The sequence below is a fragment of the Elephantulus edwardii genome, unplaced genomic scaffold (genome assembly GCF_000299155.1).
Source record: "Elephantulus edwardii isolate Elephantulus edwardi_28Jun2011 unplaced genomic scaffold, EleEdw1.0 scaffold00036, whole genome shotgun sequence".
Classification (NCBI taxonomy): Eukaryota; Metazoa; Chordata; class Mammalia; order Macroscelidea; family Macroscelididae; genus Elephantulus; species Elephantulus edwardii.
Genome location: NW_006399786.1, coordinates 21,309,614 through 21,327,570, shown reverse-complemented (window position 1 = coordinate 21,327,570; position 17,957 = coordinate 21,309,614). Strand labels below are relative to the sequence as shown.

Here is a 17,957-nt window from a genome sequence, read left to right as displayed (position 1 = left end):
AGCATGATAAATCATAAAGAGCTGCAGCCATAATTGCATCTACATATACATTTACATAGCCAGAAAATGATTCCTGCTCTAAAAAATTTGTGCAATTTAAAAACTCATCAGTTTTGTCTGTGCCATAATACAATTACAACTTGTCACTCTATCTGTCAGTCAGGTGCCCGCTAGACGTGGGACAGCATGCAAGGCTCCTGCCAACCAGCCATTTCTTTAGAATCATACAACATTGATGCCACCTCCGGAAAATGTCAGGGTCCTCTTGTTGTAGAATGAAGAGCCACTGGGATTTGGTTGGTTGCCTTTAACCAGAGAGGTTTTCAGTTCCATTTCACAAGCTACAATAGCTGCGTTCAATTCCACTTGAGCTCGATGAACTACATAAAACATGAGGCCTATACTTATAATAATCTGTGAACAAAAATAAAACATTGATGGTTAACAATATTTTGAACAGAAAAAAGGTAGAAATAAATCTAAGCATTTGATTTAGAAGTGTTTTAAACAGGATGCTTCTCAAATACTGTCAGGTAACTAGCTTGCACAGGTGTTGTTGTGTGTTGCTCAGTGGGAATCAACTCACAGCTGAGCTTCCAGTGAATATTCAGAGGCAATAACCCACACAGGAGGAGACTGCCTATCCTGTTACGGAGCAGCTGGTGGACTTGAATTGTATGCCTTTGGGATTGCAGCACAGCTTCTTACAATTAGGCCACTAGAGCTTCCTTGGTTCTTCAGCAGATGGCTGGCAAGATTCCACAGGTGACCATTACATGGTAATTTAAACAAGGTGTTAATACAAGGTGTCTCCTTTTAACAAAAAGCTTCTTTCAAGGAATAATAAAGGTCTAGAGTGAAGAGCTGGCTAAACTTTATTAGTATAATTAATGTAGCAGTGTATCTGTGCATAGGAATTGTCTGTAGGCATTTCTAAGTATGAAAAATACTACCACTTGTAAATTAAATACCTGGTAAAGCCAACACGTTGCCACACACTTTTTAAACTGATGACCGTGCTTAGAAACACATTTGTAGTCATTTGCGGCAACGTGTTAAAGATAATAACCACCTAAACGAAAGGGAGCTCTGATGGTCTAGTGGTTAGGAAGTTGCGCTCCTAACCGAAAGACGGAAGATTTAAACCTACCAGTTGCTCAAAAAAGGAAGATGGGCAATTCACTCTCCTGAGATTTCCCTTGAAAACCCACTGAATCAGGGTCAGTTATGAGTCGGTTCCAATTCAGCAATGTGGAGTTTTAAAGAAATACAAAGGAGCTTTCATAATGTAAAGAGTAAAGCACCTGTTAACCTCAAGGTTAGCAGTCTGAATCTACCAGCTGCTCTGCACGGGAAAGATGTGGCAATCTGGTCTAAAATCGTAAAGCTTTTGCAAACCTTACAGTTCCACTCTGTCCTGTAGAGTCATTCACTGAGTGTAAGAATCAACTCTCAGATTGGGTGAGTATGTGGAGAAAAAGTAACACTGTCAATAAGCTTTAGAAAAAAGTGACTGTGAACATAAAATTATACTTAGAGAAAACAAAACTAATGAAGCCACAATCCTAATAAAGCATCAAACTGGAATTGAGGTTCTAGTTCCGGGTTAGGCATTCACTACCACCGTGATTTTAGGAGAGTCCATTAAACCAACTGACTTCAGTTTCTGACTGCCCAGGAGGAAGTTGTGGTCCTTTTGCGCTTTTAATATCCTATATATAACTTCCTCAAATTATTTAAGCAGTTGATCTAAATGAGTTTCCTCAAAGCCCATTTGTGAATAGTTCTTTTGAGTTTTAAGCAAATATTTTCTGGGAATTAAGATTACATCAAGTACTAATAAGTTTAGGATAAAATTCTGAGGAACACAATTTTAGGGCAGAGGGGCGGTGATAGTCAATGAGACAGAAGGTGGCAGTGGCTAAGGTGGCTTAGAAGGGGTTCAAGATAGTACTGTTAGAAAAGATACGGCAAGAACATGTTTCAATAACAAAATCATGATTGACAGTGTCTTGATTGTTTAGAAGTCAAGACAGATAAAGCCTGGAAAGTGTATCTGACTGAGACAAGGTTAGTGAGGACCTTAGAATGTCTGGAGGACAGAATGTGATACTGAGGAAAGCTTTCAACCTCCGTGAAAAACTATTTTCACTATTTTATACAGATCTTTACATTGATCTGACCCAGGACATCCTTCAGGCCAAGGGCCTGGCAATCTGTAACGGCTTTGCTAAGGAGCCTTGATGTGCTGTGTATACAGACTGTTGTGATTCTAATGAAATGACTGTGCACCTGTCGGCCCCAATCCACCACGGGGCCTTGGGAGAAAGATCTCTCCTGTTAAGATTTAAAGCTTTGGAAACCTAATGAGGTTACTATGACTTTGGACTGATTCAATGACACTGAGGTTTTTACACCTCTGTGCTAACAAAAAACTTTGTGGTTCAAGCCCACCTGCGGAAAAAAGATACGGTGGTTGCCTTCACAAAAGCATAAAGCCTAGAAGCCCCATGCGGTAGGTCTACTCAGCCCTACGGTGTCACTATGAGTTGGCACTGACTCGATGGCAATGGACTTGGCTTTTTATTGTCATGCTACGTTCCTCAGCAAAGTGAAGAAACCAGAAAAGGGGTGGGGCATGCAAAAGCTGCCCCATGGTAGAGCACAGGCACAAACTGTATGCAGGGCAGTGGAACTGTTCTGTATGATACTGTAATGGTGGACACATGACACCATGTGTTTGTCAAAACCTGTCAAAGGCCTGTAAAACACAAACAGGGTGAATCCTCATGCAAACTGCGTTAGAGTCAACAGCTATATATCAATACAGGTTCCTCAACTGAAGCAAATGTAGCATAAATGCAAGGTGTTCCACCATACTTTCTGCACAAATTCTGTATGAACTTCAAACCGCTCTTTTTGAAGGAAAAAGAAGTCTATTTTAAACAGAAGGAAGAGTGAGAAGAGAAAGAGATTTTAAGTTTCCCTGTCAGAAGGGGAAAAGGAGTGAAAATTTACAAAGAGCTAAGTTGGATAAAGGAAAAGGCAATAACCAATAGGGGTTGATTAGGTATTTTAATTAAGTATATCAATCAATAATAATTAAAATTATAAAATGACTATGAGTGATTGTATGAAAAATCAAAGACTTGTAAAGTTTCACTGAAATAAAAAAGTTTCCCTGTTAAAATGTGAAGAAAGAATTGAACCCTGGTAGAAGAACATGCCGAAGACAGACATCTCCAAGAGCACACAAGTGAAAGACAGTAGTTTTTTGGACCAAAACGCAGGGGTTTCCCATTTAACCACTTTGAATTTTTCTGCTAAGCAAAGAAAAAAACAGAATGAAGATGGAAGAAGAGTTTGAATTCTTAAAATAATGAAGAGAGTTTAAAAACGCAACATAAAAAATGGACTTGGGAGCAAAACCAGCTGGCAGTTTATAAGCATCAGTGAAATGTTACTAAATTGATTGGGTTGTCATTACAGCCTTACATGAACAGGCAGAACACAAAATTTTGATTCACTCAAGACTCAGAGTTTGGCTGGTGGTTACAAAGAAAAACAGAGTCCACAGAAAAGAGCAAGTGAACTGACAAATCTCAGAATTTAAGGTGGATACCAACACAATCAATTGCTGCACTTCCTGTGAACATCTATTCTGTACAGCTTTAATTTTATGGGCATTTTTAAGTTCTCCTGCAAACATGAGGAACTTCAATGAACATGTACTTGAAACCTCTTCCTTTCGCCGACACAGATTTTTCCTTTCAAGAAGACTTTTCTCCCCACCCACCCACCCCATCCCTCTCTCCCTGAGCCATATCTATTCTCTAAACTGCATGAAATCTTTCTGGAAACAAACAACAACGTCTGTAGTGCCATCTAGTCAATGCCTACTGACATGAAACCTGGGCATAAATATCCCATCTCTGCTTTTCATAAATAACTAGGCTACCTTTTTGTCTCAGATCCTAAAGTTAAATTTACCAGCAGGTAAGAAATCATGGGAAACAAAGATTCTGTATTTTAAGAAACACTGCTGACAAGTCACGTGCTATTGCAATCTATTATAACTATTAATTATAGCTGAATAATTTACTAAACTGCACAATACTATTCAATTGATTTAATATATTTATGGCCTCTGAAGACTTGCTGGAAGGTTGGTTCCAACCTAATGGTACACAAAAACAACACAGAAAATTTCAAATGGTAAAAATCCTCTGAAAGCTACTAATAATGAAGCACAATAATTATTCAAGCAAGAAGTCAAAACAGAAAGGTGGTTTCAAACAGATGAACTATTTTGAAGCAATCAGAAAAATCAAAATATGCTTAAGTTTAAAAGGCAAAAAAAAATCTGAGAATGTAAAGATTTATGTCAGAATCTAATAGTACCTCAGGATGATTAGAAACAAATTATTTAGATTTAATTACTAAAAAGCTAAACATTAAGTCATCAGTCTGGTGCACTAGTATAAAGAAAAAACTGAAACAGTAACTGTAAACCTAGATTCAAATTGCCTAAAGAAAATATGCTTTGGGAAAAAGCAGAACATTGAAAATAAAAATTAACTCCCCAAGTATAAAAAGATTACAGGCCTTCTATTGACAAATTTTAAGTAATACAACAATGAAAATATTCCTGGATTTTATTATTAAATGTAAAGCGCATAAGCACATAGAATTCTAATTCTCTAAAAAAAAGTAGTTCTATTTTAGCACTGTTTCACTGAAGCATAGTACCTTGAATGATGTTGTTGTTAAGTGCCGTCGAGTCATAGGCGACTCATAGTGACTCTATGAGCCAAAAGTCCTCAACACTTGTGTGACTTTCATCCTTTCTCCAGACTTGAATGATACCAACAATTAAATTTCTAATCACAGTACCATATAGTTAATAACAAAAATTAGTGAGGCCAGCAGGTAAATTCCACATGGCTATGCTGTTAGGGACCCCTCCAAAGTACTGAAGAGCAATGGTGTCTCTCTGGAGACTAAGGTGTGTCCGATACAGGCCATGGTCTTCACAATCACTTGTTATGCACCAGAGAGTTGGACAATGACCAAGGAGGATAGGAGAATTGATGCCTTTGAGCTGTGGTGCTGGAGAAGAGTATTGAGAGTACCATGGACTGCTAGGAAAACAAACAGATTCATCCTGGAAAGGGTTAAACCGGGTGGCTCCTTGGAGGCAAGGATTCTGAGGCTCCGTCTAACATACTTTGGACATGTTGTGAGGAGAGACCGGTCCTTGGAGAAGGACATCATGCTTGGGATGGTGGAGGGACAGCGAAGGAGGGGAAGGCCCTCTATGAGGTGGATTGATTCAGTGACTGGGGTAATCGCCATGGGAGTGTCAGAGACAGTGCGACTGGCACAGGATGGAGCAGAGTTTAGGGCTGTTGTACATAGGGTCGCTATGAGTCGCAAGCGACTCGACGGCACATAACAACAACATGTCATTAAGGAGCTCTGGTGGCATAATGGTAAGAAGCTGCACTGTCAACCTAAAGCCACACAGTTCAAATTCACCAGCTGCTCCGTGGGAGAAAGATGGGCAACCAACTCAAATGTAATATATCGCCTCTGAAAACTCCCTGGAGGGTTTGTCAGCTGTGGGTCAGTTCCAACTTGACAATACTCAACAACCACTTCATTAGAATTGCATACCCAGCAGATTATAATATATTGGAAATTAATGTGGTCTCTAGAGTCAACTGCATCCGTTCAGATCCTCACTGGATATATGATTAGCCAACGATGTTCTGATAAACCATGTTCTAAGTGGTAAAAGTGGACTTTGTAGCATTTGCCCATTTTGATGGCGTAAATATTCCTGAAAAGGCCAATTTCAAGCTACCAGTGTGATGTCACTGATAACAGAATTGAGAAGACGTGTATGCACATCATCAGCTCTCTTTTAAGGTTGTGGTAAGGACTGAATGAGCTCACCTATGTAGAATAAAGGTAACCGTTATCATCATCATTGTTATCATCTTTCTAACTTTACCTGATAGTTGTAACAGAAAGTTATGTGACTTTGGGTGAATCTCTGGAGTAAAATGTTGTCACTGATAGACAAATATATTTTTATTTAACTTTTCCTATGCAATTTAACGGCAATGACTGAAATTTCTCATGGAGCAGAAGTGCCCACTTTCATCAATCAGTTACAGGGAACTGTCTACAACACAAACTATGGTAAAATCACAGTCACCAAAATATTTTACACAATCTTATTTTGATATGTAATAGGATGCTTTGGACATTTTTCATAAAGCAGTATGTCAAAAAACAAGCTTTTGTATTACACCAAATTAAACTGATGATATTCTACAAATACTCTCAAAACCTGAATGCTGATATTCTTTAATTCTGAATGTTGGTATTAAGAACTAACATTCTTCAATAATTACTTAATTCCATAAATAATTGGTTTTATTAAAGAATATGTATTAGGTTAATAAGAATTTATTATTATTCATTATTAAAAGAATATATTATCTAATATTAAACAAAAATATTCTCTAATAAAAATACTTGTTAAAAAAAAACCAAAAAACTAATAAAAGTTTTAGTAATCTGAAGACAAATTTCCCTGCTAAGATAAAAACTCAGAAATATTAAATCTCAGTTACATTAACTATATACAACTCTACCCATAAAGTTACTTGATTTAGTGATTATTTTGAAATGGTCACTGGAAAAAGGATCCTACTTCTGTCAATCCCTTTTCTAGATATCTTTGTTTTTACTTAAGGGAATTTTAGGAATTCATATTCCTAACATATTCGTACCTCTTCCCACACCACAGTATGTTAGAGTTATATCAGTAAAACCAACAAAAATTACAACCCTTGACCTTAAACTCACCTGTAAACAAAAAACAAAATATCCACTAACACTCTGTTCTGCAATGACATCTTCCATTGTCCGCAGGGTGGTACCCAAGTAAGAATTCAGAAGCTGGGTAGGAAGCAATCCAACTGAAGATGCCATCAGATAATTGGGTAATGAGAGATCAGTAATCTAGAAGAGTAGATTAAAGGGAATGATTCATTAAAAAGTTCAAAGTTCATGTATAGTGGTCTACAGGTCTTGCCAATTATTTTCCTTTGGGAGTACAAGGAGCTAAAATACTACTTAACAAAAAATTCTGATTTTTAAAAATTATTATACAGAAAATTATGCAGAATATACAAAATTTTGAATTAAAAGTTAAAGAAAAACTTGAATCCTCTAAAATTCTTCCATTTTCTTTGAAAATTTGCCATTTTCAAAGGCAACCTTTGACTTTTCTTTTCGTTCCAAGTGAAGAAAACATTAACAGAAAGAACAGATGGATCACATTATAAAAATAGTTTTTAAGTTGTTCTCCTTCTCCTGACATTAAGTATTCTTCATAAGAACACTTAAACCACAATGCAGTCATTGGGTTCTGAAGCCAGATAATTATGGATGACATTCCAGTGCTGAGAATTCAATGCTTCTGTGAAAATCCCTCTCAATCTCCGAGCAGCACGTGTTTTTCATTTGTAAAATGAAAATATGACCAACATTTGTAAGACTATTGTTGGCTTCAGAAAGATGTACAAATTAATTAGCAAATGACTAGCCCATGACAGAGACTCCAAAAAATGATTAAGAAGAATCATTACTTGCATAAATATGCCACAGAGTAAACCCAAAACAATTTAAACAGACCTAAATCAATTATGGCAATTTCTTCTTCTATACATTGGGTGTGTGTGTGTGTGTGTATTTTATGATTAAAAAGCAACGAAATCCTTAATTTGTTGTGGTAGTGGTACTCCTACCTGACTCTCCAGTGGGTTTTCAGAGGCAGTAGACTGCACATGAGGAACATCAAAACTATCCCCAAAGACCCTTCTCCCTGGTATTCACGATCTTATATAATCCTCCTTTATATCTGAGTGGGAGCTGGACCTAATGCTTACTTCAATAAACATTAATGAACAAAATGCTGAGTTCACGGCTGCCCTTGATGGTGGGATCCTTGTTGGTGCCTGGGCCACAGAAATCATGAATTTACTTAACAACATACATGACCACTGGGTTCATTTGCTCATTGCTGTAGATTTTTTGTTGCATGTTATCTAGACAGAAGGAATGACGAGAAACTAACCGACTTCTGGAACAAGAGTATGTTTAAAAAAGAACTGAGAGCCAATGAAGAAGTTAACTGGAAGTAAAGGCTGTGGCTGAATTATAAATCTGCACATTTTCAAAACAAATGTGAGATATCATCTCACCCCAGCAAGATTAGCAAAATCAAATGCTCACAAGTTTGTGGAGGAACTGGAGCCCTTCCTTATTCACTCACTATTGGCGTGAGTGTAAAATGGTGTGACCCCTATAGAAGGCAGTAGGGGGCTTTCTTAAAAAGCTGGAAATAGAAATACCATTTGACCCAGCAATTCCACTACTGGGAATATACTCTAAAGAAACCAGAACTGCCACTCAAACAGATATATGCACACCCATGTTTATTATTGCTTTGTTCACAATAGCAAAGAGTTGGAAACAACCCAAGTGAACATCAACAAACAAATGGATAGAGAAGCTGTGGTATATTCACAAAATGGAATACTATGCTGCATTGAAAAACAAAAAACTCATGAGATATTATACAAAATGGGTGACCCTGGAGTACATTATGCTGAGTCTCAGTCACAAAAGGACTTCTCAGTCACAAAAGGACAAATACTGCATAGTACCACTGCTGTAAGATGGGACTGACATCAAGGTTGGGGGAAACCCAAGAAAAGAGGGGATAAATAATACTGTATTGAAACAGATGAGGGAGAGAACTGTTTAAAAAGAATATAGGGTTAGGAATTTTTTTCATGACAAGATTACACAAAAGAAATAAATAGTAAAGTGGAATGTGGACTTGGGGGGATTATATAACAATGAAAGAATTTTTTTCTTTTCAAAAAGAAAAATAAACTGGGGGGTAGGCAGGGAGGAAAATGTGGAACAGTGAATGAATGGGGAAGAAATTAAATGGAAAGAATATGTTGTAAAAAATATGTTGCATTAAAAATCATTAATAAAAAAACAAAACAGAATGCAGAACTGATAGAATGCCACTTCCAAAATTGTTGCTGTCAATGTACATGTTGCTGGAATCGAACCAACTCATAGCTGACCCTCCAGTGGGTTTTCAGAGGCAGTGAGTCACAAGGGAGGAGACTGCCCATCTTTCTCCCAAGAAGCAGCTGGTAGATTCAAACTGTGTGCTTTTGGGTTGGCAGTGCAACTCCTTAACACTAAACTACCAGAGCTCCATATACATACCACACACATACACAAGACTATTGTTAGTCTTTATGCACATCAAGACTGAGGCTTTGTGGAGTTTGTCTGTCATCATGACTTCCTAATGTAGATGACACTGTGCAAGTGAGGTGTGTTGGTCTATCTGCAAAGGGATTGGCTGGTTTTAACAATCTACAAGTGAATTGGCTAGTCTCACCAATTAACTGAACAGCTCTAGCTGCAGAGAACTGGAATTCTTTGCCTTACCAAAAGGGTAGAGAGACCTCCTTTGACCTGTGAAATGTAGGTTCCGCTTTGGGATAGCAGCAGCAGCAGCAATGAATGGATGTGAGATGGGACTTGGGGAGGGGGAACCAATTTTGGCAGGAGGACTGAGAACTTGGGAGCACTTAGAGCCATGAGGCTGAGGTGCTTGCCATGTACATTTTGGGTGATGTCCTGACTGTATTTTGTTATTAATCTGAATTACCACCTTTCACTCCCCCACTATGATTCTGTGTGGTCTGTGAGCGATCACATTGGATTTTAGACCCATTTGAGCAGTAATATTGGTGTTAAGTATAAAGAGGCATGAGAGTGTGGGGGACATGTCTGACCTCATGGAAATTGGGTTTGTGTTATTGATGCTGTGGGGCTTGGAGAGTTTCCTCCTGTGAAGCTGGAAAAGGTCAGCTATGGTGCTCTCAATGTGGCCCTTGCTATTTTGCAGACCTCCATTTCCCTTTCAAGCAGGCATCCTGCCACGTTTGGAGTAACTGTATGGAGAGGCTCATGTGGCAAGGAACTCAATTTTTTAACCAACAGTCACATGAATGACTTTGGAAATGTATTCTCTCCAACTCAAGGCTTACGACATAGAAGTGGGAATCAAGGGACAAATTCCGGATGAAAGAAACATTTAAAATGGGCACTGAAAGCAAAACACAGGCTTAGCTGGCAAGCTCTGAGGACTGAGGAAGGAATATAACAAGGATAATACAGCATAGAAAGCACGAAGTCGTTTATGAAGTTGACAGTAGACTTTGTATTGTTTATAGGGCATATACAAGGGGGGTCTGGCGAACAGACAGGAAAAGTAATCAGGATGCAAGTTTAAGCCCACAGTCTTTGTATCAAAAACTCAAACTCGGCGAGCTCTGGTGGTCTAGTGGCAAGCTGCACTGCAACCTCAGAGGTGCACGGTTCGAAACCACCAGATGGTCTGTTGGAGAAGATGGGACAATCTCCTCCTGCACCAGTCAGATCGGATTTTGACAGTACACACAAAAAAATTTAAATACATACATACATACATACATACATACATAACAAAACTCATTACCATTGGTTAGGAAATTAAGAGCGAAGCCTCCAGCAGTTTTCAGAGGTTGAAACTGCACAGGAGAGGCTCACCCATCTTTCTTCCAAGGAGTAACTGGTAGACTTGAACCACCTTTGGGTTGGCAGCACAACTCCCTACCCACTAGGTCACTAGCACTCCCTTCTTCAGATATTCTTTCTTTAAATGGTCTTTAAAAAAATGCCTTCTAAACGTAGCACATAATTGGCCTTCATGCATGACAAATTAATACCAAAGGGCTATTTTTTTTAATTAATTTTAATGAAAGTTTACAGAAACTTTGGATTTCCATTCATTGTTGCATTTTTCCCTGCCCAGCCCTCCTCCCCAATTCACTCTTGTCTTTGAAAAATAAAAGAAAAATTCTTAAATTGTTATACAATCCCTCCCTCAAGTCCTCTACTATGCAGCCTTCATTCTGAACTCCTGTCATGACAATAATACCTAATTATATATCCCTTTTAAAGAGTTCTCTCCCTCACCTGTTTCAATGGCTATTTTTAAGAATGCACTTCAAAAATACAAAATGGCCCTGCCACTCAAATTTTTGATCAAATCTTTTATGGCCAAATCTCATCCTACAGAAATTATTATTTATCAGTTTTGTCAGGAAAACCATTTATCTTTAAAGAACAAATAACTATTTTTAGTTAATCACTAAGTTTTGCTAAAGTGCTAAGTATTTTAACCAATGGAGCAAAACAAAGTTTTATAAAATTATTAACAAATTTTAAAAATTAATAAATAATCGGTTCTAAATATTCTGAAGTGGTACATCTTATAAACCAAGTTCTAACTTAGTCCTTTATCTTCTGGTAAATTTTTCTTCTGCCTGGGATACAGTAAAAGTTTCCTAACTAGGTTCCTTCCACACCGTCTTGTCACTCAGACATGCCCTTTATTCACCAACAATGCTAAATCCTACAGAATAGCTTTACAATTGCACATCTAATCCTCCTTACACTCTTGCTTACTGCCACAAGAGTCAAGCTGAGTTCTTCAGCATGTGAAGTGCATCGTGTAACTGTCTCATCTGTTCTAGGCACATTACATTCTCTCAATTCCTAGGGCATGCCTCACTCTCTTCCTTCTGGGTCTCTGTGAGGACACTCCTTTCCTCCCATTCAGCTCACAGACATCAATTCCTCTAGGAAATCTTCCCTGATCCCTCAAGTCTGCCTAAGAACACTAAGCACCCCACTCCCAATTTCAATTTGGACAGTGCCTGCTGGTGTCATCACCTGCATGCCCTTTATTACTTTCACTCTAAATTTTGTGAAGGAAAGAGCAGCGTCCATCCTCTTCTTTGCAGTGTCTCTGGTCCCTACCACTATGCCTATTACATACATGTTGTGTGTTGTGTACCATCAACTTAAACCTGACCCTCAGCTGACCCTCCAACAGGTTTTCAGAGACAGTATATCACACAAGAGGGGATTATCCACCTTTTTTCCATGGAGCAACTGGTGGGTTAGAACTGCACTGGCAGCCTAACTCCTAACCGTAACAACAATCACCACTATCACTAGTCGAAACTTTTTTCTTAAATATAATGAAGTTTAGTTCAATCATATACCAAATTACCGAAGCAATTTATCATTTTCTTTATAACACAAGGTCAACTCTAGAGAAATGTAGAGAACAGTTCTATCTACGTCAAGTTTTTAATCAATCATTCTTTACTATTTCAGGCAAGATAGTTGTCTTCATAACCCCTGTCTTTCCCCCAAACAAATAAAAAGTATTTTTTGTTTCTGCTTCTAACTTCCTACGGATTTGAAGCTATAATAAAAGTAATTAAGAGTCTGGTACCAGAACTCTATAAAGTAATTCCACTGAGTAGTGAAGGAGAATAATGGATAAGAATTTACACTTCCCCATTTACTTACTTTGTCGGTTATAACTCGTGGTACACACATATTCCTCTGTTGTTGCTGTTGGGGGCTTTTTGTTACTTGCATATAATCTTTCATATATATTGTATTTCTTTCATGTACACTGTGTTTTAAGCAATCATTCATATATATTTTATTTAATTACTATTTACCTATACCTATTATCACCCCATCTTCTCAAGTACCTACTGAATCCTTCACACACACCCCCCTCCAGCCACTAACCTTTACTATTCTAGTGAAGAGAGATGAGGAAAGATTTTTAGGATCTTCCATAAAGAGCAGCAAAAACCAAACATGTAGCAAACCAGAAAACTCAGATCCCTCTGCAAGTAGCAAATACTAATCTGAATACTTTTACTGATAATAACCAATAGTCACATAATAATTTTTGATTAAATGTTACATTTATAGGAAACTAAACTTTCTTAGAAGTTTAGATGTATCCAGGGAGGTATTTTAGAGTCCATTTTACAATATAATGTTCATTAAATATAGAATGGGAGGTTATTCTTGTGAATTTTTCAATTTTTAACTTAATCCAAAAAATTCTTCTAGATTTTGTTTTTATTATTTCAGCTCCTACACCTGCAACAATGGCCCTTTCTGACTCATCTTGAGTTTCCTTCCCCGGGAATTTCTAAAAAGAATCTGAAGTCTCAAAGCTACAAACTTGTCTGGAATTAGAAACATCACCACATGTGCTGAGGATGAAATGAAGTTAACAAAACTGACAGTAATTGTTCAAAAGCAAGAAAGGCTGAAGCGGTAAGGAGTGAAGTCTGTTATTTGTGCTCACGTGGGAAGAAAATCTACTGAGAAGGCTTTTTTGCTCCTTTCTGCATTTCAGAAAGTTTTTGCTAGATATAGAAGAGTTTGGAAAGCCAAGGTCCAGGAGTGAAGAGTCAGGGTTGGGACAAGAGATACTGTCCTAAAATGGCAGCAGTGGGCAAGGAACAGGGATGGAAATGAGAAAGGAGGCATCCAAATGCTGGCTACTCTCCTACCTGGCCCAGCAGTCACTCCTCTAAAGTCAGCTGTGGCAGTGCACCTTGTTATTGCTGTTGTTGTTATGTGCCGTCGAGTCGTTTGCGACTCATAGCGACCCTATGTACAAACAGCCCTAACCCCTGCTCTATCCTGTGCCAATCGCACTGCCTCTGACACTCCCATCCCGATTACCCCAGTCACTGAATCAATCCACCTCATAGAGGGTCTTCCCCTCCTGCGCTGTCCCTTCACTCTGCCCAGCATGATGTCCCTCTCTAAAGACCTGTCTCTCCTTACAACATGTCCAAAGTATGTCAGACGAAGCCCCAGAATCCTTGCCTCCAAGGAGCAGCCTGGTTTAATCCTCTCTACGATGAATCTGTTTGTTTTCTTGGCAGTCCATGGTACATGGACTGTTATTGTTAGGACAATGAAAAGTGAGATTACTTCCATGTGGACGCTTTAAAATCCAGTGTGCAATTCATCAGATCACTGGAAACAAGTGTGAGAAGGTGGCTCTTTTCGTCAGTCGGATGCCAAAAGTGGTAAAGATGCTGAACTGCCAACCCCCAGGCACGACATACCAATCCACCAGCTGCTCTGTGGGAGAAAGACGAACAATCTCCTCCCATGTGACTCACTGCCTCTGAAAACCCACTGGAGGATCAGTTACTAGGAGATTCTGACTCGATGGGACAAAACAAGAGAACCCAAAGAAAAGAATGGCTTGAAGAAGTCCCTCATCCTTAAAGTTGGACATATGTCAAGCAGGATAAGTAAATCTTTCTCTGCTTTCTAAACTTTTGAGATTTTAAAGTTGTTATGCAACATAATTTACTTATCAAGTGATACAGTAAAAAGGTGACAGTAGTCATAGGAAATACATGTCCAGATAAAAACAGCACTTATAAACACGTAAAGTAAGAATTTAAAAAAAATTTATTTCATTGAATGGAAATACCTATAATTACAAGATTAAAGGCACTGAGGAAAGAAACCTAAGTATTAGCTATTTCTCTACAGAAATAATGAATATGCTTTTAACAGAGGGGAAAATGTAAATGCGTACTCGAAAAATTATAGTTCATAGAGCCTAAAACTACATAAAGTGTTAAGTACATATTTCCGATTATGAGAGTTTCAGAAGTGGATTATCAGCAAGCTTATTCTTATTTGGCACCCACAGAAAAATTCTAGTCAAAAAATGAAAAGCAGTATAAAGCCCCCTTCTTTCATCTGTGTTTTATAACTGGTTCTTGCCTCTAAAAATGTAAATATCACAACTTCCACAACTAATCATCATCAAAAGAAAGCCAAAACTTATTCAAACTTGACTACGTGCCAGAAAGAATATTTAATTATGCTCGTACTTCTCTTAGCAATTTATTTCTCATAATCACCTCTCCATTTTTAAGATCTGGGAACATGGAGAAGGCCACACAGCACGGACTAATCAAGGACTGATGCAAACCAGCCTCCCATGATGACTGAAGCTCATTTTCTCTTTGAGGTAAGCCCAGGAAAATTTCTTCAATCATAGACAGGAAGAATTATTTTTTTTTACTGAAATAGGGGTAGGGAAGGAGAGAGATAATCTCAAAGATACAGAGGAATAACAAAAAAACCAAGAACATACCTAGAGAGGGGAGGCTCTGAGACATCAAAGGTGTGTACATCAGAGTGGGTGGAGAGAGTATGAAGGTCTAGAAATCAGTGAGAAAGACTAAAACTAATCTCAGTCTAAACTAAAATTTGCTTCTTGCCTGAGTAAATTCAAGCAAGCACTAGAGGTTCAGTGCTTAAGATAGTATGCTACTAACCCAAGATCAGTGATTCGAGTATACCAGTCACTCCAAAGGCAAAGGGGTGGCAGCCAGCTTTTATCAAGACTTAAAGTCACAGGAGCCCAAAGGAGGCGCTGGACTCTATCCTATAAAACCCCAAAGAGTCAAAACTGACTCACTGGCAGCATGTTGTGAAGGGCATACTCAGAAATCTGTTTTAGTTGGAAGGGGTATTTCTGTGGGTAAGAAATTTCAGCACTAAAATAAACAGGATATAGTAGAACACTACACGGTTTAAAATCAGTAAAGATGTACATTTGGGGGCTGCACCTTTTTACCATACTTATTTAACCTGTATACTGAGCAAATAATCCAAGAAGTTGAACTGTATGCAAAAGCATATGTCCTTAGGATTGGAAGGAGATCATTAATAGACTGCTATGGGCAGATGGGGAATCCAGTTGGAAGTCATCTGCAGGAGCCAGATTCTACAAAGGCTTGTTTGCTGCTACTGGTGAGGATAAGGGTGGAATGTTGATTCGCTAATGGGTGTGAGATGATGTGATTTGACCTCTGATTTAAAAATCCATTTGGGCCCTTGGGCCTGGCTTTAATTGTTTTTTGTCAAACATTCTTCTAGGTCATATAGCCCTGGTCTGTCCATTTGCTGTACAGAGGTAACCTGTCCTTGTTGTGATGTTAAACACTGTGACACTGATGTGTCAAATGCGAGAATGGTTACTCATGGTGGACAGTGTTTGGTGGAGCTCCCCCATTAAAACAAGCTTGGAAGCAGGAGTGTCATCCACTTCTGAAATAGCTTGCCTCCAGAAACTCTATGAACGTGGAGAAACGATAATAGTTATACAAGTGTTCAGGTCTTCTGTTCATAGTATTGCTACGAATTGTCTATGACTTGATGGCACTTAACAACAACAACAACATATGCAGATGATTTAAACCCACAAAGCATGCAGTTTGCAGTTCAACAAAGCTGTTCCACTCCTCCCCTGTGATTAACTAACTGCCTTTGAAAACCCACTGAAGGGTCAGCTATGGGTCGGTTCTGACTCTATGGAACACAACACAACAAATACATATGACACAACTCTGCCAAAAAATGAAGTCTTGAAGTACTTCCTAATAAAGATCAAAGACATGAATTACAATATGAATTATAGTGCAATAAATAAAAGCATACAAATGGACAATAATACTGGAAAACAGTATTAACGTTGTCAATTATTTCGTTTTACTTGATTCCACAGTCAATATCCACGGTAGCAGCAGTCAAGAAATCCAAAGACAAGTTACACTGGGGCAAACTCCTGTCAAGTACTTCTTTAAAGCACTGAAGAGTAATGATGTTGGTTTAACATCATTAAGGTGTGTCTGCCTCATATACATGTAAAAGTTGAGCAATGAATGAGGGAGGGTGAAGAAGAATTAATGTCTTTGAATTATGGTACTGGCAGAAAATACTGAATAAATTATGGACTGTGAAAAGAACGAAAAATTCTGTTAGAAGTAATCTACCCAGAATGCTCTTTAGAAGGGAGGATGATGAGTTTTCATCTCACAGACTTTGAGTATGTTATCAAGAAAGGTCAATTCCTGCAGAAAAACCATTCATTTAGGCTCAGGATAGCAGGGCCTGTGAAAAAGAGGAAGATCCTCAACGAGATATACAGACACAATGACAACAGGTGTGAGCACAGTAGAGACTGTGAGAATATCACAGGATTGGGTAGGGCTTTGTTCTGTTTTGTAACAAGTGGCTTCACAATCTAGCATCCAATAGTTATCTGTAAGAACAGCAGAGTAAGATGTACTACATCTGCTGAGACTGGTTCAAGTCTTATTTGCATTCCACCAGTGGGTAGTTAGTTGTAGAACCCGGAACAAGTTCAAGTTTCTGAACTAATGTGTCTATTTCTCCTTCACTAAAATGAAGCTTATATTGCCAATTTTATGAAGTAGATTTTCTTTTTTCTTTGACTTTATAATGTCAAATTCATATCTGTCCCTCATCAAGTTCAGATTCAACTACATAATTACCTTAGATTATTTCCAAATACAACTTCTATTCGCATATTTAATGTTAAAGAAGGGCTACTGAAAGACAGACCTACCTTATTGTCATTTAATACTAATTACTACAGAGCTATTACTATATTTAAACTCACTGCTATTAAGTCAAATAGCAGACTCTTCAGAGGCTTTTTCAGGAATTTACCCAAAGAGCCAGTAGATTTAAACCAGCAGAGACGCAGCCTTTGGCAGTGGCGGCCTATTACGATACTCTCTCACTGTCAAGTCAGATGGACTCATTGCTTAACCTCCAACAGGTTTTCAGGGCTGTAAACTGCACAGATTATCCACCTTCTCTCTTGGAAAAGCTGGTGGATTTGAATCAAATTTAACACAGTATTCAACACTTACTCAACCTGTATGCAGAACAGATCATCTGGGAGGCTGGGCTCTATGAGAAGTGTTGGCATCAGGATTGGTGGAAGATCTAGCAACAATCTGCGTTACGCAGATGACATAACCCTGCTTGCTGAAACTGAGGAGGACCTGAAGCGCTTGCTGCAGAGGGTCAAGGACTGCAGCCTTCAATATGGATTGAGGCTCAATATA

The 17,957-nt window shown here is 38.4% G+C and overlaps 1 protein-coding gene across 1 annotated transcript in view; it reads right to left on the bottom strand.

Moving 5' to 3' along the window:
- Nucleotides 1–222: 222 nt before the first annotated feature.
- TMEM64 (transmembrane protein 64) overlaps nucleotides 223–17,957 on the bottom strand; it is a 138,525-nt gene continuing 120,790 nt past the window's right edge. Inside the window, exons 4-5 of the mRNA XM_006884630.1 lie at nucleotides 6,880–7,035; nucleotides 223–414 (exon numbers count right to left, since the gene is read on the bottom strand). Of these exons, the coding sequence (XP_006884692.1) occupies nucleotides 223–414; nucleotides 6,880–7,035 (348 nt within the window). The remainder of the gene's footprint in view (nucleotides 415–6,879; nucleotides 7,036–17,957) is intronic.